The sequence below is a fragment of the Primulina eburnea genome, chromosome 3 (assembly GCF_022965805.1).
Source record: "Primulina eburnea isolate SZY01 chromosome 3, ASM2296580v1, whole genome shotgun sequence".
Lineage (NCBI taxonomy): Eukaryota > Viridiplantae > Streptophyta > Magnoliopsida > Lamiales > Gesneriaceae > Primulina > Primulina eburnea.
Genome location: NC_133103.1, coordinates 16143795 through 16168006, shown reverse-complemented (window position 1 = coordinate 16168006; position 24212 = coordinate 16143795). Strand labels below are relative to the sequence as shown.

Below are 24212 nucleotides of genomic sequence, written 5' to 3'. Positions count from 1 at the left end.
AAGTCTGGAATTCATATCCACAAAGGACTTCTATAAATACCAAGACAGAAGGAAGATGAAGACATTATTCAACCTCTTCATTTTCTTTCAAAACTTTGTAATATTTTCTATTTACAGTTTATGTGTGTTTTAACTTCGGCTACTAAAAGAAGCTAAACAAATTCCTCCTCGTCTAAAGTAGGTTACTATGTAATAATAATTTGTATATTTGAATAAAAAGATTAAGACTTTTGCCCCTCTCATGTATTATTTTCAAATGGAACAACTTTATTAGACACCATATGTAAAACGAAATAAAGTTGTGCTAGGTGCTGTTGAGGGAATTTACGTCAAAAGCCATCGATTGCAATTGTATGGTTAGGCTTTGAGGAGCAGTCTGTAAAACTCGGTGAATATAACCCGACGACACTCCGATCAAAGATGCAAACTGCTCAATTTATTATACGGAAGCATGATGAGCCATATATATAAAAAATCGATTATCTGAATATGATATATATGCTGAAAACCTTGCGTAGCATGCATCTTAAGTTTATACGCATTTAAAAACATGCTCGACATTTAAAACAATGACACGTACCATAATTATGAAGTGTATGGGTAATTTGGGAAATTTTAAAAAATTGGGGAGATAAAACAAAAACTCGAGAGTATGAGGAGTAAATAAAAAATTGATTATGGAGATGGAGATTTATCATAAAGTTGTCCATAATAATAATGTACTCCTAAAAAAGTGAAAAATATAATTTTTAAAAAAAAATTAAATTAAAGTTATCAGTTTTTAAATTTGAACCATTATAAATGAATACAGTTAGTCGATTCTTCCGACCTATTTAATGAATAGTTTTATTTTTCTATATATATTTTTTAAAAATATGCCGTGATTAAATGATATTTTAAGAATTTAAAAAATTGTATAAAATGTAAATAATGTCTCTAGGAGCTGTAGGGGGGTGTATTCAACGTGAGAAATTTATTGACTTTTAATGACTTTTGTAGATTTTAAAAATCTAGAGGTATTCAATCAAGACTTTTGCATACTCTATAGAAGTCTTGTGGTATTCAAAATAGACTTTCATGGAGTTTTAAAAAGTCAAGTGGTATTCAACATTGACTTTTATAAACTCTATAAAAGTCTACAGGTATTTAAATTTTCCATGAACTTTTAATAACTCCATGGAATTCATTGACATACAAACATTAAAGCCTAAGGTACAACTACAAATTGTAAAAAATTGTATTTGGTTCATCCCAAAGATTTGAATGGATTTTTAAATCTTTTAACTCTCTCTCTCGCTTCACATCACAGATCTTCTCTCCTCTCATCTATTTCTATTACTCTCTCAAATTTTCGAAATGTATCTCTATATATATTTTCATCTTTTTTTTTCAAATTTTTCATTTTTTGGCTGATTGTTCATTTAATAATTTTTTATTTTAATAACACGAGGAAATTTTGAATAAGTAAATGTATTTATTAATATAAATATTAAAAATAATTTCAAATTGAATATGTTATATATGTCAATTAATTATTGGTTCAAATAAATTAATAAAAAATCACATGTTATAGTTAAGTACAAAATTTATAAAATTCTATAAAAAAAAAAAATCTACAAAAGTTTATAAAAATCTTGCAAAAAAGTCTACATAAATCCACATAACTCTGTTTATAAATCTGTGAGATTCCATAAAGTCAATAAAATTTATCAAATTCATAAAAATCTATCATTTAAAAAAATTAATAAAAATCATCAAAATTCTGAATTGAATATAAAATCCTGGACAACTTCAAACATATAAATTTTGAATTAGAATTTAGATGGAGATTGATCTTTTAAATCAAAATATAATCTTTAATTTATTATGATTGTGTTTTGTGAAAAAGCAGAATCAAGAAAAGCTCTGCAGAAAGCCAACGGAGAAGAAGCAACAGCGATCTTTGGAAGCTGCTGCATCGTGAATCCTATTCATCCGGCGCGGGTTTTGAACCCTAATCCCCCCTCCGATCTTTTTGCATCTGTTTTCCAGTTTATTCGTCGATCAATGTGAATCTATGGAAGCATTGAGCTGATTTCCACAGGTTGGACCCACATTCGGGACTGGCTCTTGAGTCATGGAGTCGTTGGTGGAGCTATGTGATCTGATCGCGCAAAACCCGACCCATTTCGCGGATAAACTCAAGTGGATTTGCGGCCGGTGCCCCTCGACTGAGTTTCTGCTCGTCGGATCGCCTAGGGTGTCGAGGTCTCAGCTCAATGCCATTTTGTCCCTTGCTCGATTCCTCTCAAAATGCCCGAACCACGATCACGAGACGCCCAAATCTTTGCTCCTTGCGTTTTATCGCTCGATTCCGTCATCTTTCCATCCCACCTTCTGGCCACAATCGTTTTCAAGTGACGCGATTTCTTCGTTTTTCAATGACTTCTTGGATTACATCTCCAAGGCGTCCGAATTGTCCCCTGATTTCGCTACCGATGTGGCTGGGTTTACGGGTGAAATTGTGAGTCAGACGATTAGTAACACCGATTCGAGCATTTCTAGCGCTTTCTTGAAGGCATTGTGTTTTCATTTCCCACCCATTTTACCCTCTGACGGAAATAAATTGGTCTCCACTCTCCTTGACCGGTTAGAAATTGCAGTCCCTGGCTCGCCAAGGGAGACAATCTCGACCCCTGATGCTGCTTCAGCTCAGAGCTCTCCTATGAGCCTGAACCATTATCAGTCTCCTGGTAACGAAGCCAGCATTGTTTCTGTGGGTTCCTCTGGCAGCACAGTTTCAAGGGACGATCCAACAGCATCGCAGGGGATTTTGATGAATGGCGCTAGTAACGGAGATTTATTTAGTGGGAGTGTTGGGCTAAGTGATGGCGGGAGAGTTGGTGGTGCTCTGGCTTTTAAGAAGGTGGTGGCTACTTTTGAGGAGGAACCAGTGGAGAGCCTTGAAAGGCAACAGATTGTTTTTGAGTTGGTCGGACATGTATTGGAAAAGGTAGTCATTGATTCCAAGCTTTTGGAGCAAGTGAGAGGAATAGCAAAGCAACAACTCAAATCAATGATGGCTTTTTTAAAGGTAACTAAACATAAAACTTACAGTGTTGTGCATAAAGTTAAACGGAAATCAGATTTTGTTCTTTACATGAGGAAAGAGTCGTAAAGGGTGATATTGTTTTTAATGTGTGGACAGATAAGAAAGCGTGATTGGTCAGAGCAAGGGCAGTTACTGAAAGTTAGGATCAACACAAAGTTGTCTGTTTACCATGCTGCAGCAAGATTGCAAGTGAAAACTCTTTCATCTCTTGACACGGAAGGAAAGACATCAAAGAGATTATTGCATGGAGCTCTTGCTTTGTTGATAGAGGCTGCAGAGGCATGCTTATTCTCAGTCTGGCGGAAATTGAGGGCTTGTGAAGAGCTTTTCTACTCTTTTCTTACTGGGATTTCTCAAGCAGCTGTCACTCGTGGTGGTCAGCTTCTCCGTGTTCTCTTAATTCGTTTTAAACCGCTTGTGCTGGCTACTTGTGCTCAGGTGCGTTCTGTATGTTGTTGGATACGTACTCAGTGATTAAGCCACAATGGCATTGTTTAGTAACGTGTTATTTGGTTTGTCAATAATAAACAGGCTGACACTTGGGCTAGCAGCCAGGGAGCTATGTTTGATAGCATCTTGAAAACATGCCGTGAGATAATTGAGTTTGGTTGGGTCAAGGACAGGTCTCCTGTTGACACTTTTATCATGGGACTGGCTGCTAGCATTCGTGAACGAAATGATTATGAAGAAGAGGTTAGGAACGTCGCTTGGCTGTTATATATATAGTAATTATATTGTTTCGTGAAATTTGAATGTTCTATTCTTTGTCGTTAATCAATATCATGACTTCCACTATTGTAATTGTCTATCATTATTATTTACCTAAAATGGGTCTCCCTGCAATTCTCATGATCTTATATATGAATGGTTATTAGTTTTAAATCTACCTTGTTATTGATAAGGCTAAACTCTTTAAGACATCTTTTTGATGGAATTTCAATTTATAGTTGCATAATTGCCTTTCCGTTGTGCTTGGAGCCAGGAAATTTATCCTGCATAAAGGAATGACCCAACACACAGACTACACACACACACTAAGGGTACTTTCCCACTCACAATTCTTATGGATAGCAGCTCCCTGTTACTTACAACTTCCTACCCATGCTTGCTTCAAATGTCACGTGTTCCTGTATTCTCTTGGTTAACTTTTTTAAGAGTTGTTCTGCAACAACAGCAGCTAATAATACTTATTAAACAAGAGGACATTGACTGTTGTCAAAGTTTGAGTTTCTTTTCACTTATATATACTTGTGATTTCCTCCATTTGATTGTTGGTCTATCAATTAACAGATGACACTGATAGTTGGAATGTTTGCTAAGTTTTATGAGACCCCAAAAGTTATGCTCAGTATAGGAAAAATGAAGGATTGATCGTACTGTTGATGTAAGAATGGGACTACATCATACATCTCGTATTGGGGCACCTATGTTGAAATATTTTTGTATGTTTCCTTGTGTATGTCAATTGGCTATTGGTATTGCTGAATATGACATTGGCTTAGCTGGAACTAAAGCTGTTAATAGTTTCTGGCGGATTGATATCGATATGGCCGACAGAATCGAAGGGGACCGAGCAACAGTCCTAGATTTCTACACTTTCTTATCTTCTGTTACATACTTACAGTTGGTGTTCACTACACTAATTTTTTTCCATAGCAAAGAGAGTTGAATTAATTGGAATACTCTTGTGCTACATATTATTGGATGTACTACTGTAATAGCAGGACTATATCTTATTATTTACAATCGATACCTACCAATCCATCACTGTATTACTCTGGCCAGTCTATTTCTCAATTCGGGTTTTAGATTAAGTTATAAATATTGGTATTTTGCTCTTAGATTACCGGTTAAATTGTATTGTTTCAGGATGGAAAAGAAAAGCAGGCTGCTCCACCTGTACAGCTGAATGTCATACGATTACTTGCCGACTTGAATGTTTCTGTTAATAAGCCTGAAATTGTTGACATGATATTGCCGCTATTTATTGAGAGTCTAGAAGAGGGTGATGCTTCAACTGCAGGTTTATTGAGACTTCGAGTACGAAACTATCTCTTCAGTTTGCTAACTTTTATACCTATGTTTATTTTATGTTTCTTAATAGTGTCACTGATAAACCCAATTAAGGAAAGCATGATTCTACCTGCCATGTAAATAATACAAAATATATTTTATTGCTGGAATGCATGTTTCTCAACCTGCTTTTGTTGAGGTCCTGCAGCTTCTTGATGCTGTTTCTCGCATGGCGAGTTTAGGTTTCGAGAAGTCCTACCGTGAAGCTATGGTTCTAATGACTCGGAGTTACTTGTGTAAACTATCTAGTGTCGGCTCTGCTGAAAGCAGAACTCAGGTACCTGAAGCCACAACAGAACGTGTTGAGGTATAAACATCTCTTTAGAATGACAGCATCAGTTTGAAATAATTTTGGTATTAGTTATGACAAATGGTTTCTCACCGGTTCAATTATGTTCTAGACTTTACCTGCAGGATTTTTGCTGATCGCTAGAGGTCTTACAAGCAATAAATTGCGTCCAGATTACCGCCATCGATTGTTATCTCTATGTTCAGATGTTGGGTTGGCTGCGGAGTCGAAAAGTGGAAGGTAATAGTTTGAGAGGATGTGGAGTTGTCGTTTAATGCTGTTAGATTTTCTCATTTGGCGATGACACTTCAGGAGCGGAGCGGATTTTCTTGGGCCCCTACTACCTGCTGTGGCTGAAATATGTTCAGACTTTGACCCCAGTGTTGACGTGGAACCTTCCCTCTTAAAGCTTTTCCGGAACTTGTGGTTCTATATTGCTCTATTTGGGTTAGCACCTCCAGTACAAAAAGTCCAGGCTACACCAAAGCCAATTTCAACTACCCTGAATAGCGTGGGAAGCAATGGCATCATTGCTCTCCAAGCAGTGGGTGGACCATATATGTGGAATTTGTCGTGGTCTTCTGCAGTGCAGCGTATTTCACAAGGGACCCCACCTCTTGTAAGTATACATAGAAAACGTGTGGGCCAGTTTCATTTCTTTGTTACTTAAACTATTTCACGAGCCTTTTGGCTCAAGCTGGTGTTTTGCTTTTACCCTCCCTTTCCCACTCTTATCCACACAGTCTATATTTAGTTGTTATTTGTAGAAAATAATATCCTCGTGTAGCATGTGAGTTTTAGGAAACAGAAGGTTATTATTACTCTTTTAAACATATTGGGTTTATATGCGAAACCATCTGTCATTCTTGTTAACTCGCATATTGCATGTACTAATCACTAGACTGTTAGGGATTTGATAGAAAACATATTGTGTTTTCAGGTAGTGAGCTCTGTTAAATGGCTTGAGGATGAATTGGAGCTTAATGCACTTCATGATCCAGGTAGTCGCCGGGGGAATGGAAATGAGAAAGCTGCTGTGAATCAAAGAACTGCTCTATCTTCTGCCCTGGGAGGACGGATGGAGGTTTCTGCAATGAGTACGATTTCGGGTATGTATTTCTTTTTAGCGGAGTATCAAAGTTTATGTTACTGGCAGTAAATTTAAGATTCCATTAGCAATGGTGGAATATTGAGTTTAACATAAGGGGGATACTATATGCTCTCACTTCTGCAGGTGTCAAAGCAACTTATCTTTTAGCTGTAGCATTTTTGGAGATCATAAGATTCAGTAGCAATGGTGGTGTTCTGAATGGTGGCCACAGCGCCACTACCTCTCAGAGTGCCTTCAGCTGTGTCTTTGAATACTTGAAAAGTCCAAATCTTTTGCCAGCTGTTTCTCAATGTTTAACGGCAATTGTTCATCAGTCATTTGAAACGGCAATGTCTTGGCTGGTACTCTCCTATTTGTCCTCCTCCTACTGACTTCTTATGCACAGTCATATACATGTGGCCATATTACAGTTTAGCGTTTTTATTGGGATAATATCCAACATTAGAGATTTTGGTCCAATTTTATGACTTGATTATTGATATTGTTGTCATAAAGAAAGAAATATGACTTAGATATATTTGTTGCTCTGTGAATTGTGTCCATATGGACTTATGGAGGGTTCGATCATTTGGCACATTTAACCTTGCTATCCTGTAGCTTATGTACCATTACAGAGAGTAATCATAATGTCTCTCACATGTACCTGGTTAAGCTTTAGATGAAATGAGATAACCAGATTGGGGTCAAAGGGGGAGAGGCCCTGATTTCAAGTCTAACCACCACTCGTTTTAGAAAAAAAAATTTCGTTTTTTTTTGCACCTGAGAGGAAATTTACAGAGTAGTTAGGTGCAGCATATTACAAACAATAAATAAACTCTTGCATGGAGTTGCAATTCATTGGTGATTAAATATTGTTTTCTACATTACTGTCCACCTGTAATTCATGCTCAATGTGGGTGAGCCAAACAACTGGTTCAATTGATCCAAAAGAGTGATCCTAGTCATTGCGTCATTCATGTTGCACATATGGTGGTCACTACAAGGAACCACCAATCTTCTTTGATCTTTCCAAAGCATTATGCTGTGTTACATATTTTTTATTGTCGAATAATAAATATTGGATTATTATGCAACAAGTTGATTAGATAGTAGTTTATCTTTCTTTGTATTTTAAATTCTTTTATATTAGGACAACATCTGATTTTCTCCTTTAAATATTCTGTACAACACTTTGTTTTATTCATTCAATGAAACATATGGGTTTTTCTCCCAAACTCGATTCTTAAAAACCTCATGGTATCGATCGAAGAGTTAAAAGAAAAAAAATATCCCATGACCAAGTACGGCATGTCATCCTCATCCCAATCTTCCACTTCCGACTCCAGCAGCCGCCAATACTTCCTCCATCCCGATCACTTGTAAGAAACTAAATGGCCAAAACTACCTACATTGGTCACAATCTATGATGATATTCATATGTGGAAAAGGAAAAGATGAATTTGTCTCCAGAACTTCGACGTGTCCAGCAAAAAGCGATTCCAAGTTTAGGGCTTGGAATTCTGAAAATTATATGGTCATGTCTTGGTTGATCAATTGCATAACGACTGAAATAAGCGAAAATTTCCTTATATACCACTGCCAAGGGCATATGGGATGCAGCCCATGATACCTATTCGTCCAAGGATAATACACTGGAATTATTTGCCATTGAAAGCAGCCTTCAGGAACTCCGTCAAGGTGACTCCACTATTACGATGTATTTTAATTCCCTCGCTCGACTATGGCAACATATTGACTTTTAAATTCATGAGTAGAAATGTCCAAATGATAGTGGTATGTATCGTGCGATTGTGGAAAAGAAACACATATTCAAATTTTTATGGGGCTTCAACACCGGATGAAGTGCGCAGATGGATCTTGGGCACAAAACCTCTACCTAGTCTTCAGGCCATAGTTGTCAATAGCGAGCGCTACGCTCGCTATTGCCCATAGCGAGGCGAGGCGAGGCGAGGCGAAGCCCCATAGCTACAGGGCGCTAAGCGCAATACACTTCGAGATAGCGAGCGATATCATCGCTATCAACGCGATAGCGTTTGAGTCGATAGCGTCGCTATAGGAAAGAAAAGCTGTAGGACATTTTGTTTAAATAATGCAAAAAAATTTAGGGACATTTTGCACAATTTTTAGGCCCAATAATATATGAAAGCAGCGCTTCTTATCCTCTTCTAATTCAAATATTCTTCATTTCTTCCAATCAACCCTTATGTAAACCCTACCATTCTCTACTATTTCTTCTCTTTTGCTGCTCGTGGCTTGCCGGACATTGGGCTGTCGGCCGCCAGACTTACCTCACGTTGTCGTCGGTTAATAGGAACATCTATTCATCTACACCTACAAAAAGCTCGAAGGCCGCATCTACGCCTACAGGAAGCTCAAAGGCGGCCACATCTAAGTCTAGATGGAAAAGGCCAATAGGTCCATCTACTACATTTAATCTTGTAGATGAAGAGGATGAATTCGACTTTGATGAAGAAAGTGAAGAAGAGAATGATGCCGAGCGCTATGTAATTTCAAATGAAGAAGACAGTCTAGATCTTGATCAAGAAGATGAAGATGAATTTTAGATTATGTTTTTCTAGATTTGGAATTGAGGTTTTATATGCTTTGAACTTATATATTTGTTATTTAAGCATAAACAATTGAATTGATGTTAGCATATGCTATATTTTATATATTTATATACTTGTGGCGCTTTACTTTCAAATAGCCCTCGCTACGCTATTCGCTATGCACTATAGCCACGGGCAACCTTAGCGTTACAGGGCGCTACGCACGACTGACAACTATGCTTTAGGCTGTGTTTTCAGAAGTACGTCATGTAGGAAAGTTGCAAAAAAGTCATGTTGGATCCTCTGGCTACTCAACCTTCTATTAATGGTTCTACATTGGCTACGCAGAATCATTCGTTTCTCGCTGTCGATGAACTTGGTGCAATGCGACAATCACAATCCTCGCCCATCACTGGGCAAATTCCTTTTTCCGTTTAGGAAATAATCCACTTAAAGACTTTGGTGTTACAACTTTTGTAACAACCTACTTCGACTAGGATTATTAATGCCTAAATCGAAACTCATGGTGATCACACAACAATTTCTGGCCGTTTAAGAACCTTCGGTTCACCAGAAACAAATACAAAAACCAATGGTGAGCTTTGACAGCTTGAGTTGGTAGGATAACACAAAATGATTCGTAGAAGATCTGATGTAGTCTGATAAGCGTATGTTAAGTTGAATAATTGTTCTGGTATTTCTCCACTTCTGGATTTGTATATTTATAGTTGAAAAGCTCCAACGGTTGGAAATGCTTTTGAACGATCATCTTTGCTATTTTTGGACAGAATGATCTTGTCGCTTTTAATCATCGTACACATCATTAAATGTTCATTTAATGCTTCTTTGCTTTTGCGACTTTTAGCTTCTAGCTTCTGAAAAACTGATTGACATTTGACACTTTGGGAAATATTATGTCAATTGAGAGTTGATATGATTCTGTGCATTAATAGTTTAATTGGTACTGTCTGAACAGCTCGAGTTGCAGTATCCACCGTGATCTACTGAAGTCTGACCGATTAAACTTGAACGGTCAGATATTTATCATTTTAGTTGTCCGGTTGGAGACATGATTTTCTGAAGTTTGCAGCTTGAAGCACTGAAAATGTGCATAACAGTTGAGTTGGTCCAGTGGTTGGAAGTCTTGTAATACAAAGAAATTGGTAGTTGAACCCCTGAAACAGCTCGATGTTGTTATTGTTATTATCAAAACTTATGATTTTTATTCTAACACCTTCTTTGAATTTTTTTCCCAACTTATATCTCCTTCACGAAATTCCCCTCAAGGTTTTTGGTTGTCCAGGTTTTGTTCACATCCATTCCCATAATATTGGCAAACTCAAACCACACGCTGTAAAGTGCATCTCTCTTGGTTTCTCACATAACCAGAAAGGGTGCAAGTGTTTTTCTCCCATCACCAAAATATTTTACTCATCTATGGATGTTGCATTTTTTGAGTCCGAATCATTCTACACCAGTACCACGGTTCAGGAGGAGTCTTCCAACGATGAACCACGAAATTGGGAACCCACCAAGCCATACTTCGAAGCACTACCTAAGCCAACATGTTACATGCCCCACAATCAGTGAGCAGGCTATCCCTAATGAACTAAAAATCAGTCCACTGCGTCGTGTTTGTTCCCGACGGAAACCTCATTAAAAGAATGTACACGAGCCTGTACAAAATCAACTAGTTTATGACTGCTCTCCCCTGCCAAATTCATAAAAAACCACACAAGGGATGTCTGATTCTGATACTCCTGTGACTGAAAACATTGAATTTGATGATAAATCCATTGCCTTAAAGAAGGGAGTCCGAACTGTACAATGCATCTTATAGGTGATTTTGTATCACTTAAGCGTTTTTCTCCTATATATCGTGTTTTTTTTCCAATATAGACCAGATTCAGGTTCCAAGTAACAATGATCATGCTTCCAATGATCCAAACTGGAAGGTTGTTTATGTTGGAATAAGGGCACTCGAAAAGAACAATATATGGCAATATAGAACAGTTCAAAGCAAGACTTCTTGCTAAAGGGTATATGCAATTATATGGTATTGGCTACCAAGAAACTTTCGCCCTTGTTGCCAGACTCAACACTGTTTGAGTTGTATTGTCGATTGCAGTCAACCTAGATTGGCCTTTGTATCAACTTGATGTCAAAAATGCATTTCTCAAAGGCGATATTGAAGAAGTAGTGTACATGAACAATCCTCCAGGCTTTGAAAAATCAACGAGTACGACCAATAAGGTGTGTAGATTAGAAAAGTCACTTTATGGGCTCAAACAATCACCTAGAGCCTTGTTCTATCGATTCAAAATGTGTTAAGAAAAGATGGTTACACTCAATGTAAATCTGCTCTTACTTTATTTGTAGAACACCCTGAAGAAGTTAAGATTGCAGCCATTATAGTGTACGTGGATGACATTGTACTTACATGAAATATACAGAAGAAATGGCTGTGTGAAACTCATACTCTCAAAAGAATTTGAAATGAAAGACCTACAATTTAAGGTATTTTTTGGGAATGAAAGTGGCAAGATCATCTTGGGTATCTCAATTTCACAATGAAAACATGTTCCTGACCTACTGAGAGAGACTGACATGTTAGGATGCAAGCTTGTGGATACACCAATGGATCCAAACATCAAGATAGGTATGAAAAAGGACTGTCCTCCAGTTGATAATGGGAGATATCAAAGAATAGTGGGCAAACATACATACCTAGCACATACACGACCGTATATTGGATTTGTGGTTAGTGTTAACAGTCAATTCGGATGGGTGTTGCATATTGGATGTTGAGATATTTAAAAGGGACTCCTGAGAAATGACTATTCTTTATGAAATCATCAGTCCGAGAAATCAAAGTGTACAGTGATGTTGATTGGGCAGGATCTCCTACAGACGTTCGAGAAAACAAAGTGTACGGTGATGGTGATTGGACTGGATCTCATTCAGATTGACGTTCTACGTTAGGATATTGCACATTCGTATGGGGAACTTAGTGACATGGTGAAGCAAGAAGTAATTTGTAGTTGCTCGTAGTAGTGCTAAAGTAGAATTGTCTAACGGAATTTGTGAAGGAATATGGCTCAAGAGATTTCTTGGTGAATCAAAGGTGGAAAATGGTTATCTTAGAAGTTCTGTGTGATAATCAAGCTGTTATTAGCATTTCGAAAATCACGTCCATCATGATATGACCAAACACGTCGAGGTTGATCGACACTTTATAAGTTAAAAGATTGAAAGAGGAATTGTAGACCTCTGCTACACTCTTACTCAATTGCAAGTTGCAAACATACTTACGAAAGCACTTCACAGGCCCATTTATAAAGATTTGAGTTCCAAGCTCGGTATGATCGATTTATATGACTCAGCTTGAGGGGGAGTGTTGAATAATAAACATTGGGTTATTATCTAACAAGGAGATTAGATAGTTACTTATCTTTCTCTGTATTTTAAATTCTTGTAGATTAGGATAGCATCTGATTTTCTCCTTTAAATATTCTGCACAGCACTTTGTTTTATTCATCCAATGAAACAGATGGGTTTTTCTCTTAAACACGATCATTAAAAAAACCTTAGTTGTCATTCCTAGTGCATTGCTTGTTCAGATGGATGGCTAAGATATTGGGCGATGGTACTGGTTTCTGTGAAAGTATTTGTACATCACTAAAGATCAGTGGCCATAGAAAATGAAGCTCAATTGTTTGGTGTCTTTCTTGGTGCAACTAGGCTTTTCAGTGATTTAGTTTAAGAAATAAACTGATTTTATGAAAAAGTTTTTGTGTGGGAAAACTGAAAAGAAGTACTCATAACAGATAATGATTGTACTAAATAATCCCACGAACCACAGTCCTTCACAATTCAGTATAAATAGTTTCACCAGGATTTATCTTATCAAATTCTAGAAAAGGACAAGTTGAAGTATTTTTATAATTATACGGAGGTGGACCTTCATGACAACTAGCCAATTGATGTAACTGGACTTCTACTTCAAAGTTAGACAAAATTAGTGTGCTGGAATGCCAGTACAATCTATTCATTTTTGAATGCTATTGTTACAGATTTAGACTTTGCATTGCTCTTGCCATAGTTCTGTTTCTGCTATTTATTTCCAAATAGTTGTGCACCTTCCCTTCCATTTTATTTATAATGATTAAGACAAAAGTAGCTTATGTTGATGTATTGTATTACTATTTTCTTTTATTTATGCTATTTCATACCATATGTACATTTGATGTTTGCATTTTGAAATTAATCTTTCAAATCTACTTTTTAGATTAGATATGTGTTGCTAACATTTCTTTGGAGATTCGTTTCACATATTTATGGTCTTTCCAACTTGGGGCAGGAGGATCGAGCGTCTGAGACTGGACTAGATGCTGAGGTTAGAGAGTCCACTCTCTCTATTCATGCCTGTTTCCTTATTAAAAATTTGTCTCAAAGGGATGAGCATATACGTGACATCTCAGTTAGTTTGTTAACTCAACTCAGAGATAGATTTCCTCAGGTAAACTACTCTATTTTTATGTTGCATCGCAGAAAACCTGTATTGATCATGTCATGACCATAATATTATTTTAAACGTGGTTTACATGACTTTCAGATTTTGTGGAGTTCGTCTTGTCTGGATTCTCTGCTACTCTCAATGCATAATGATCCACCTTCAAATGTTGTGAGTGATCCTGCTTATGTTGCCAGTGTTCGCTCCTTGTACCAAAAGATGGTCCGGGAATGGATCATGGTTTCACTTTCACATGCTCCTTGCACTAGCCAGGGTCTTCTTCAGGTTAATTTTTTTCTAGTTGTGAGCCATACCTAGTGATTGCATTTCTTGTTTATTCATCAACTGCAAATCGATTTGCTAAGCTAATTACAAATAAACACGAATCTCATATTTGAATTGACTGAACTGGGTGTTTTTCTTATGTTTATTGATGGGTAGATGCTTTGGTGATAAGCTGTGTTTTGATTAACCTCATATCTCCTTTGTAAGCACAATTCTTCCTTGAGTTTCTACATTTTTAGCGTGTATATTAGCTTGCATCCAACATCCCCCATCATCCCAAGCAAAAAACAACATAAAAGATAGTAAGAAACATAGTAGGAAAAAATTATCCAAGTCTGTTTGTTGGGTCTAAAGTGGCAAAGAATGAAATTTAATGGTTGGATCGTGCAAATGTGTTACCGATTTGAACTTATTTTCAACTCCTAATCTCATATATATGAAAAACTTTTATATTCAGGAAAATCTTTGCAAAGCTAACACATGGCAGAGAACACAACCTACTGCCGATGTGGTTTCTCTTCTGTCAGAAATCAGGATTGGTACAGGAAAGAATGATTGTTGGGTTGGTACCAAAACTGCAAATATTCCCGCTCTTATGGCAGCGGCGGCTGCAGCTTCAGGGGGAAACCTGAAGTTGAGTGATGCTTTTAATTTGGAGGTTCTTGGTACTGGTATTGTTAGTGCAACAGTGAAGTGCAACCATGCTGGAGAAATTGCCGGCATGAAAAGATTATATGAGAGTCTAGGAGACCTTGAAAAGCCTCGATCCCTTGGTTTTGGTCTTACTCCTGACATTCCAGTATTGGATTCATCAGTACAACCTACAGTACCTAAAAATGAATCCTTCAATGAGATATTGTTTTCTAGGTTTGTGCGGCTGCTTCAGAAATTCGTAAATATCGCAGAGAAGGGTGGTGAGGTGGACAAATCAGAATTTCGTCAAACTTGTTCTCAAGCTACCGCACTACTTCTTTCCAATATGGTAAAGCTATTTATCTTTCATATTCTTTCAATATGAAGTAAGTTTTGATTGTGTTAAACATGATGTAAACATTTTTGTCAGGATTCAGATTCAAAATCAAACATTGAGAGCTTTTCCCAACTTCTGCGTCTTCTTTGCTGGTGCCCTGCTTACATTACCACGCCTGATGCTGTTGATACTGGCGTGTATATATGGACATGGCTAGTTTCTGCTGCTCCACAGTTGGGTTCTGTTGTCCTTGCTGAGCTTGTTGATGCCTGGCTATGGACTGTAGACACGAAGAGAGGCCTTTTTGCATCTGATATAAGGTACTCAGGACCTTCTGCCAAGTTGAGGCCCCACCTTGCCCCTGGTGAGCCTGAGCCACATCCCAAGAAAGACCCTGTTGAACAGATTTTGGCTCATAGACTGTGGCTTGGATTTTTTATTGACCGGTTTGAGGTAAGGCTTTATAGATGTAAATTTAAGTTCTCTCATTAACAAACTGCTTTGTGCATCGAACTTTTGTTCTGATCACAAACTTTCTTTTTTTTGTTCTGCTAACATCCTCTGATGCTTGAAATTTAAATGTTGAATATTTGTTTCCTTCTCGATGAATCAATATATCCATTCTTTATTGTATCTCTTTGTAAAGCGAATTTATTTGTCTTGAATATCATCATCATCTAGGTAGTACGGCATGCCAGTGTTGAACAGCTTTTGTTACTTGGTCGTATGTTGCAAGGATCAACAAAACTCCCTTGGAATTTTTCCCGGCATCCAGCTGCTACAGGAACTTTTTTCACTCTGATGCTTTTTGGCCTAAAGTTTTGCTCATGCCAGTCACAAGGGAATCTTCAAAACTTCAGATCAGGGCTTCAATTGCTGGAAGATAGGATTTATAGGTACAACTTGACAAAAGTAATCACTCATTCCAACGTTTGGAAACCTATATTACTGTGCATATTTTTAGAATCAAACAACGAAATATGCAATTTATTAGCTGTCTAACAAAATGAGACTAATGAGTGGCCCGTTGCTTGTGTAAAACTCGCACATGCTAATGAGTTCTTGTTTCTTATCAACTATATGCTGCTCATAATTTTAATTGTGAGCAAGTGCATGTTTTTTCCTAAAGCTTAAAAATTATTGTTCAAGTGCATTCATGAGGCAACAGATGTCAAAAGCCATCATTAAATGTTCGGTAGCAGCTGTAATAGGTATCTAATTCCAATTTTCTGGAATCTAAGGGATGAGTTAGATTTAGACAATACAAAATTGTTATCGCTTTCAAGTTACATTGTTCTGTAAGAGGACCAAGTTACATTATTCTTTAAGAGGACCTTATATTTCATGGACCAAGAGTTGCTTGTCGATCCTACAAATCAATGGAAGAATGTAGCACCTTGATATAATATAAGGTTGGTTTGCTAGAGGTTCTTTAAACTCAAGCACCGCCTAAATGTTGATGTAAAACAAATTGTTTGTCCCTGGATCAAAAGCTACAACTTATGGTAATAGTACAGATCAGTTTTTAAACCATAAAATATTCCGAACACCATGTTTAATCATTGTGCTATATTTGTTGCCGCACTAGATAGCAGGGGAAATTGTTGCTACCCAGTAGTTGTCGACAATAATTGGCATATTTTAGTTAATGATACTCAACTTTCATCACGGTGCGTATTTTCCAGTAATGGGTTTTGTTATATGATGCAGTGCGCACCATTTGATGCTTCTCTCCTTGCATAGATTGACTATTTTAATTTTCCTTCATGTATCAGCTCCTTGGTTTCCATCTACTACAAGAACTTCTCGTGCACAAAAATACCTTCTCTAGCGTTTTGCGTATTGTTAGTTCGGCATATTTTAGTTAATGATACTTGTGAACTATCATCACTGTGCTTACCTTCCAGCGATGAATTTTATTCTATGTGTAGTACACCATTATATCACCATTTGATGCTTCTCTCCTTGCCTAGACTGACTATTTTAATTTCCTTTATTTATCAGCTCCTTGCTTGCCATCTACCACAAGAAATTGTGCACAAAAATACTTTTTCTAGCGTTCTTAATATTGTTAGTTTGGCTTGGAGCACTTTGAAGTCTGTTGTCAGAACACTCACTTATCTATCCTTTTTTGTTTAAAAACAGGGCTTCTTTAGGGTGGTTTGCCCACACACCTGAGTGGTTTGATTTGAATAACAATAATTTCACTCAGAGTGAAGCTCAATCCATTTCTCTATTTGTCCACCATCTTTCAAATGACCGGTCAGACACTTCTCAACTTGATTTAAGAGCTCGGGGACTCGAAACTGGTAGCTCTTTGAGTGATGTTGTAAGTAAATTGGATATAAGATCTTGAAAAATGTTGTTTTGTGTGGGTCGGTTTGTTTATGAAGCTATTTAGAAATAAATCTTATATTTTTATAGAAGGATCTGCATCACCCTGTCTGGGGTCAGATGGAAAACTATGCAGTGGGACGGGAGAAGAGGAGGCAGTTACTACTGATGCTGTGCCAGCATGAGGCTGACCGACTTGAGGTTTGGGCACAACCTGTTGGACCAAAGTAACTGTTACTGAAATCTTTATCTCTTATTATGTCAATCATTTGTTACTCATTGATTCGATTGTGGTAGTCCTATTTGAATCCTTAATTTCTTGTGTGATTACATCTTCAGGGAAAACACTTCTCGGGTTAAATTTAGCTCTGAAAAATGGACAGAATTCGCCAGGACTGCTTTCTCTGTTGATCCTCGAATTGCCCTGTCTTTAGCTGCAAGATTTCCATCAGTTGCTGCTCTGAAGACTGAAACCACCCAGTTAGTACAAGTATGTTATTAAAATTGATGCAAGTCTGCTAGCTAATTTGCTAGCTAAGCACAAGTATTGCTTAAAGCAAGCCAATGAAAGTAAAATTTGACACTGGAATAATATTTGGAAAAGTTACTTATCAATTTTCCCGGTCCTGTTGTTTTGGTATTTGATAGTATTGTTCTGCCGACTGAAGCCATTAAATACAAACTATGATTTCCAACTAAATGGTGTGAATATAATACCCAAACTTAGTCACGCGAACGTGGCATGTTATGTGAAGATATCTATCTATATCTATATCTTGTTCTGTTCATTTTCTTTATTATTCAATATTCTTTTGAACTATTTTTGACTTGTGCTTTAATTTTTCTGTAAGTCACATATATTGGAGATCCGAAGCATTCCTGAAGCTTTGCCTTACTTTGTGACCTCAAAAGCAGTGGACGAGAACTCAACACTTTTGCAACAATTGCCGCACTGGGCAGCTTGTTCAATCACACAGGCCTTGGACTTCCTTAGTCCAGCATATAAAGGTCACCCTCGAGTCATGGCTTATGTTCTCAGGGTGCTGGAATCTTATCCACCCGAGAGAGTGACGTTCTTCATGCCACAGCTGGTGCAGTCACTAAGATATGATGAAGGGGTGGGTTCTTGGCTTCACATGATTGTCCTTTGACATTACACAATTACTCAACAATCTAAAGAATTCTGCTAGTATAAATTGAATCTTTACTAGACAAGCTTGGACAAAGCATCTTCCTGCTAATGCTAAATTGGTTATTGGTGTTTGTCACAAGCCATGTTGGGTCATTTGTGGTTTTGTAAAAAGATACATCGGTGCATAAATTTTTCACTCCAGCAAACAATTTGTGTCGGCATTTACCGTTAAAAAGTGTATAAATTAAGTAATTCAAAGAATATCTCATATGGAGCTTCTGCTCTCACAAACTTGCAGTAAAATGAAATGTAGTTCTTGTGCTTCTGGTATCAAATTGTAACATTTTTTTATGCTGAACGACTTAATTTGCAGAGGCTGGTTGAAGGATACTTGCTCAGAGCTGCACAGAGAAGTGATATATTTGCCCATATTTTGATATGGCATTTACAAGTGAGAAAAATGTCATCCAAATTCAGTCATGGATACTTTTTAGAGATCTGTTACAAGTTGCAAGGATGCTTTAGCTTGTTATGTAACCGATACAGTGTTTTTGCAGGGTGAGACTTGTGTTCCTGAGTCAGGAAAAGATCCAGCCTCTGTAAAGGTAGTCTTGTTTTGACCACCTACATAATAATTTTAATACCATTAGAAGAGGGGGACTTGTATCTTAATTGCCAAATATTTTCTTGTATATTATTCTTGTTAAATGGTAATAAGTCTGTGACGGTATATTCTTTGTCTGTTGTTGGTTATCAATCTATGTTCCACATTTGGTCAACCCTACATGTATTTATATTTCAAGCTTTATGATAGTTTGATATGTCCTGGAAGTTGGATATGCTTGCGAGGAATCTAGATGTTCTGACATCTAATTTATGTACTTTTTCTTACAGTTCTTTAAAACTGATCTGTGCCTTCCCAAATTTCTCACTATTCAACCACTGTATTCTCCCTGCTCCATCACTTCTGATAATGGATATATCAGAGCAGATGTGGTTATACCTTATGTGTGCTTTTGCGCAAACGGTTTTTTACTAATGAATTCGACTCTTTTTGGCGTTAGATGTTAATTGCAACTATTTTATTCCAAAATTTTTAAATTAAAAACCAAATTTTGAACAATATGTAAGGTGTTGTTTTGTTTTCTTCAGGTGTATGGCTTTGCATGCTAGTCCCCCAAGGGGTTTCTTTCCTTGTAATTTTTCCCATCTATTTAACTCAATGCTCTTTTATGATGGTGAACTTTGAAGTTGGCTTCCACTCAACAATATATGTTATGCTATCCACTTCATAATCTCTTTCTAGTTGCAATTTTTCCAGTCATTCACTCAATTTTGTAATGCAATCTTTGTTTTTGGTTTCAGAATAGCTCATTCCAAGCACTTCTTCCGGTCGTTAGGCAGCGAATCATTGATGGTTTCCACCCGAAAGCCCTTGACTTGTTTCGAAGGGAATTCGATTTCTTTGACAAAGTTACATCTATATCAGGTGTTTTATTTCCCCTTCCAAAAGAGGAAAGACGAGCTGGCATAAGAAGGTGTGTTTTTTAGTGCTTTTTGTGTAATTGGTGAACATGTGATCAAATATTTATTGATTTTGTTGTTAAACCAACTATAATCACAATACGGTTTCTCATTTAAACTAGGGAGTTGGAGAAAATTCAAGTTGAAGGAAATGATCTTTATCTGCCTACTGCTCCTAATAAACTAGTCCAAAGCATTCAGGTTGATAGTGGAATTCCTTTACAATCAGCTGCAAAAGTCCCTATAATGATCACATTCAATGTGGTAGATCGTGATGGGGATTACAAAGATGTGAAACCTCAAGCTTGCATTTTCAAGGTATCATATTAACCCTTCCGTCCTGCATTATTTAGGGCGACCCTTTCCAGATTCGCTCATCTGTAAACAAAATGGTGGCGGCAGCCCACTCCAGTCAAATTATTGTGTATTTATTAGCTTAATGCTTTCCAAGGTTCACGAGTTCCATTCGGTAAATTTCTAAGGAGAATGTTTAAAAAACTTGAAATGGGTTTGAGCTGAATGCTTAGTAGTTGGATTTGAGACAATGTAAATATAAATAGCAAGAGTGGGATTGGCTTGAATTAGATTTGAGCTCATTGAATAAAATATTTTACTAAGTTTATGTACAATTATATTATTAAAATCGCCTGATTTTAATTTGTTAGATACGATACTGAAGTTAAAGGAGGGAAACGAATAGGCTGGAAAACTGATTTTATTAGATTACAAAAATAAACAATACAAATTACTTATTTACCGAGTCATATCTTCCTAGTTAAAAGAGTCTTTATCTTCTACTAATACCTAATCTAGACAAGTTTAAATTCAAATATTAATCTATAATATCCTGCTAGTTATTCAAATAGGAAAAACTCTCATCTTGGTTATTCAAATAGGAAAAACTTTTATTCAATATTCAACACTCCTCGAACTGAGTCGTATATATTACTCATGCTCAACTTGGAATTCAAGTCTTCAAAACTAGGCTGTGAAGCATCTTAGTCAATATGTTAGTTGTCTGCATGTGAGTGGGAACATAGCTAAAGCTCAATAACTTTAGTTTCAATCTTCTCACTAATAAATAGTCGATCCACTTCAACATGCTTTGTTCGATAATGGTGAACCGGATTTATGACCTTGCTTATAGCTGCTTGATTGTTTCATCCTACGGGTTGTCCATCCTCAAACTTTAATTCTGTGAGTAGTCGCTTCAACCACACATACCTTAGCATGTCCCATGAGCTAGAGCTCGACAGCATTGCTGCATGCCACAACAAATTGCTTTTTTCTTCTCCGTATTACTAGATTTCTCCACAAAATGTACAATATCCTGAAGTAGAGCTCTATCTTTGTGCAATTCAGCTAAATCAACATCACTACACACTTCATTGTCTCGAACTGAGGACTTTTTGAACAACAACCTTTTGCCTGGATTTCCTTTGAGACCCGATCAAGCTCTCCGATACCATGAAGTTAAAGAAGGGAAACATATAGGTTAAAAATTGGTTTCATTATATTAGAAAAATAAAGAATACATTTTACTTATTTTAGAGTCCTATCTTCCTGGCTGAAGAAGTCTTATCTTAAACTAATATACCTAATCTAGAAAACTTTAAAATTCAAATATTAATCTATCATTTCCAGATAGTTATTCAAATGGGAAAAACTATAATCCAATAGTTTAAGCACATTAAAAAGGAACCTTAGTTTCTCTAATTTTCTTTCAAATTCCTTAGATTATAAACCGCATTGGTAAATCGAGAAATTACTTTTGAAGTGGTGGATCCGAGCACAAATTGCATTATAGGATGACAATATGGGCTGCAAAGTTCTACTTTGACTTTGTTGACTTGGATTCTTATTGAGTTCGTTTCTATAGATTTTTATGATTTTAACCGTCTAATGTGGAACTATAAACACTTGTGTTAGCTCTAAACGAGGCCTAATACTTTAAAAGGTTAAGTTCATTCAAAACCTTGTCTTTTACTAAAAAAAAAAGATGAGAAAAATGCCTTGCCTTCAATGCAGAAGATCAATTTCAACAAATATTGATAAATACTAAGTGAAGCTAGATTGGGGGAATGCAATTCATAATTTTGACTTCGAATTATATGATCATAACCTGATGGGCCTGAAGTCTGTGCATAGGTTGGAGATGACTGTCGACAAGACGTTCTTGCTTTGCAAGTTATTTCACTTTTAAAGGACATTTTCGAAGCTGTTGGACTTAATCTATATGTATTTCCTTATGGAGTACTTCCAACTGACCCAGAGAGAGGAATTATTGAGGTATTCCATAAGTCCAATCAGATAGTTTTTCGACCAGCAGGTTTTCACTTGATGAGAAATTTTTATCATTTATATCGGCAGGTTGTGCCAAACACACGGAGCAGAAGTCAGATGGGTGAGACTACCGATGGTGGTTTATACGAGATTTTCCAGCAGGACTTTGGGCCTGTTGGTTCTCCCAGCTTTGAAGCAGCTCGTGAGAACTTCCTCATAAGCAGTGCTGGATATGCAGTTGCCAGCCTCTTGCTTCAACCAAAGGATCGGCACAATGGGAATCTTTTGTTTGACAGGTAAGCAGCCTATTGTAAGCAGTGATTCTTAGGTTGGTTATGTCTTTGAATGTTTAAAATTGGACAGGATTAGTTGTTGACCTCGGGGGAGTGAACTAGTTTATCCATAGCATTTTTGATTCTTTGATCCATGTGTTCATGGGTCATAGGCATGCCAAGCATCATTTGTAAATTCTTTTCCATTTCTAAGTTGATGAGTTTTTTGCTGATTTGTTGTATATATATTTCTGGGTTCGAACAGTGTTAACTTGATTTTTTTAGTTTAAATCTTAAAATTAATCAAACAAATCTCTATGCTATTTGTTTGGGCAATAGATTACTCGACTGTCTGCTCATTGATTCTCAGCATTTGTTGTTGTCCATTCCCTTTAACGGGAACAATATTTTAAACTCCCTCATTTATCATGAAATGCAGCCTGGGGCGGCTTGTTCATATTGATTTTGGTTTCATTCTGGAAACTTCACCTGGTGGAAATATGCGTTTTGAGAGCGCACACTTCAAATTGAGTCATGAGATGACTCAATTACTTGACCCTTCCGGAGTTATGAAAAGTGACACATGGCACCAATTTGTAAGGTAAAATCGGAAGTCAAGTATTTACTTATTTTCTCAGCTTTTGTGCTTCTTCCGATCTTATGAGTTTTTTTTTTTGGGTGATATTTACTTTAAGATTCTAATGGTTGTGTGCAGCCTGTGCGTTAAAGGTTACCTTGCTGCACGTCGCTACATGGATGGAATCATAAACACAGTGTTACTGATGATAGACAGTGGATTGCCTTGCTTTAGCAGGGGTGATCCTATTGGTAATCTTCGCAAGAGATTTCATCCAGAAATGACTGAGCGTGAAGCAGCCAATTTTATGATTCGTACCTGCACCGATGCCTACAATAAGTGGACCACTGCTGGTTACGATTTGATACAGTATTTGCAACAGGGCATCGAAAAATGAGGTAACATGTTAATTGATTTCCGAGATTTGTATATTTAGTTTCTTTTAGTTTTCATTCTTTTTATGTTAGCGTCGAGGAGTTGGAGGAATTGAGAGGAAAAAAAAAAGGAAAGATTAGGCGTTGTTTGTTTTCTGTAGGAAGGGAGTATGTGCATTTTTAGTAGAACAGAAAAGTATCAGAAGGAGCTGTTCTGTATCTCTGGGATCATCTTTTGGATTTTAAAAAAAGAAAGAAAAAAAAATTTGCATGATGTAATTTGATATTATGGTTGATGAGTGAAGCTTTTCCAAGAAAGCAGAAAATGCAACTTTATCTCGTTTATTAGAGAAATGATTTGGCAATATTTTAATTTTAATTTATGCACAAATATATATATATATATATATATGGTAATTGTGATTGTGAATTTCTAAATATATGGCCCAAGTATTTATTTTTATATATATTTTAAAAAATTATCGTATTCTACAATTGCATGTATCATATTAGTATATGGTCTTTGTATTCATATCCATGTAAATATAATATTTTTTATAAAGAAATATCTCTAATTATTGATTTTTCAAGTATTTATTATGATGATTATTATTATTTATTTATTTTTTTTAAAAAAGAGGTTTTACAATTATCTCAGTAGCATGACAAATGGACAATGGCATTTTCGGTCAATTTCACACCCACGTGCGGTGAAAAAAAAAAAAAAGAAAAAGAAAGCAAATCGAAGTATTCAGTTTGGCTTTTGTTAATTTATCTAAAAAAATTGGTTAAATCGAATAATGCTGAGGTTCAATTTTTTATACTTACCTTTATT

The 24212-nt window shown here is 36.6% G+C and overlaps 1 protein-coding gene across 1 annotated transcript; it reads left to right on the top strand.

Moving 5' to 3' along the window:
* The first annotated feature begins 1862 nt into the window (after positions 1–1862).
* Positions 1863–23661, top strand: LOC140826990 (phosphatidylinositol 4-kinase alpha 1-like). The gene is made up of 26 exons (XM_073189556.1): positions 1863–3073; positions 3188–3529; positions 3623–3784; positions 4961–5131; positions 5313–5471; positions 5566–5693; positions 5766–6072; positions 6394–6562; positions 6688–6905; positions 13474–13632; positions 13729–13911; positions 14369–14893; positions 14975–15334; positions 15563–15777; positions 17027–17210; positions 17306–17442; positions 17555–17705; positions 18067–18333; positions 18721–18798; positions 18905–18952; positions 19713–19885; positions 19994–20189; positions 22020–22160; positions 22242–22450; positions 22866–23027; positions 23142–23661. Exons 1-26 carry the CDS (start codon positions 2117–2119, stop codon positions 23398–23400), a joined length of 6060 nt encoding a protein of 2019 aa, XP_073045657.1. The 5' UTR covers positions 1863–2116; the 3' UTR covers positions 23401–23661.
* Positions 23662–24212: the final 551 nt, after the last annotated feature.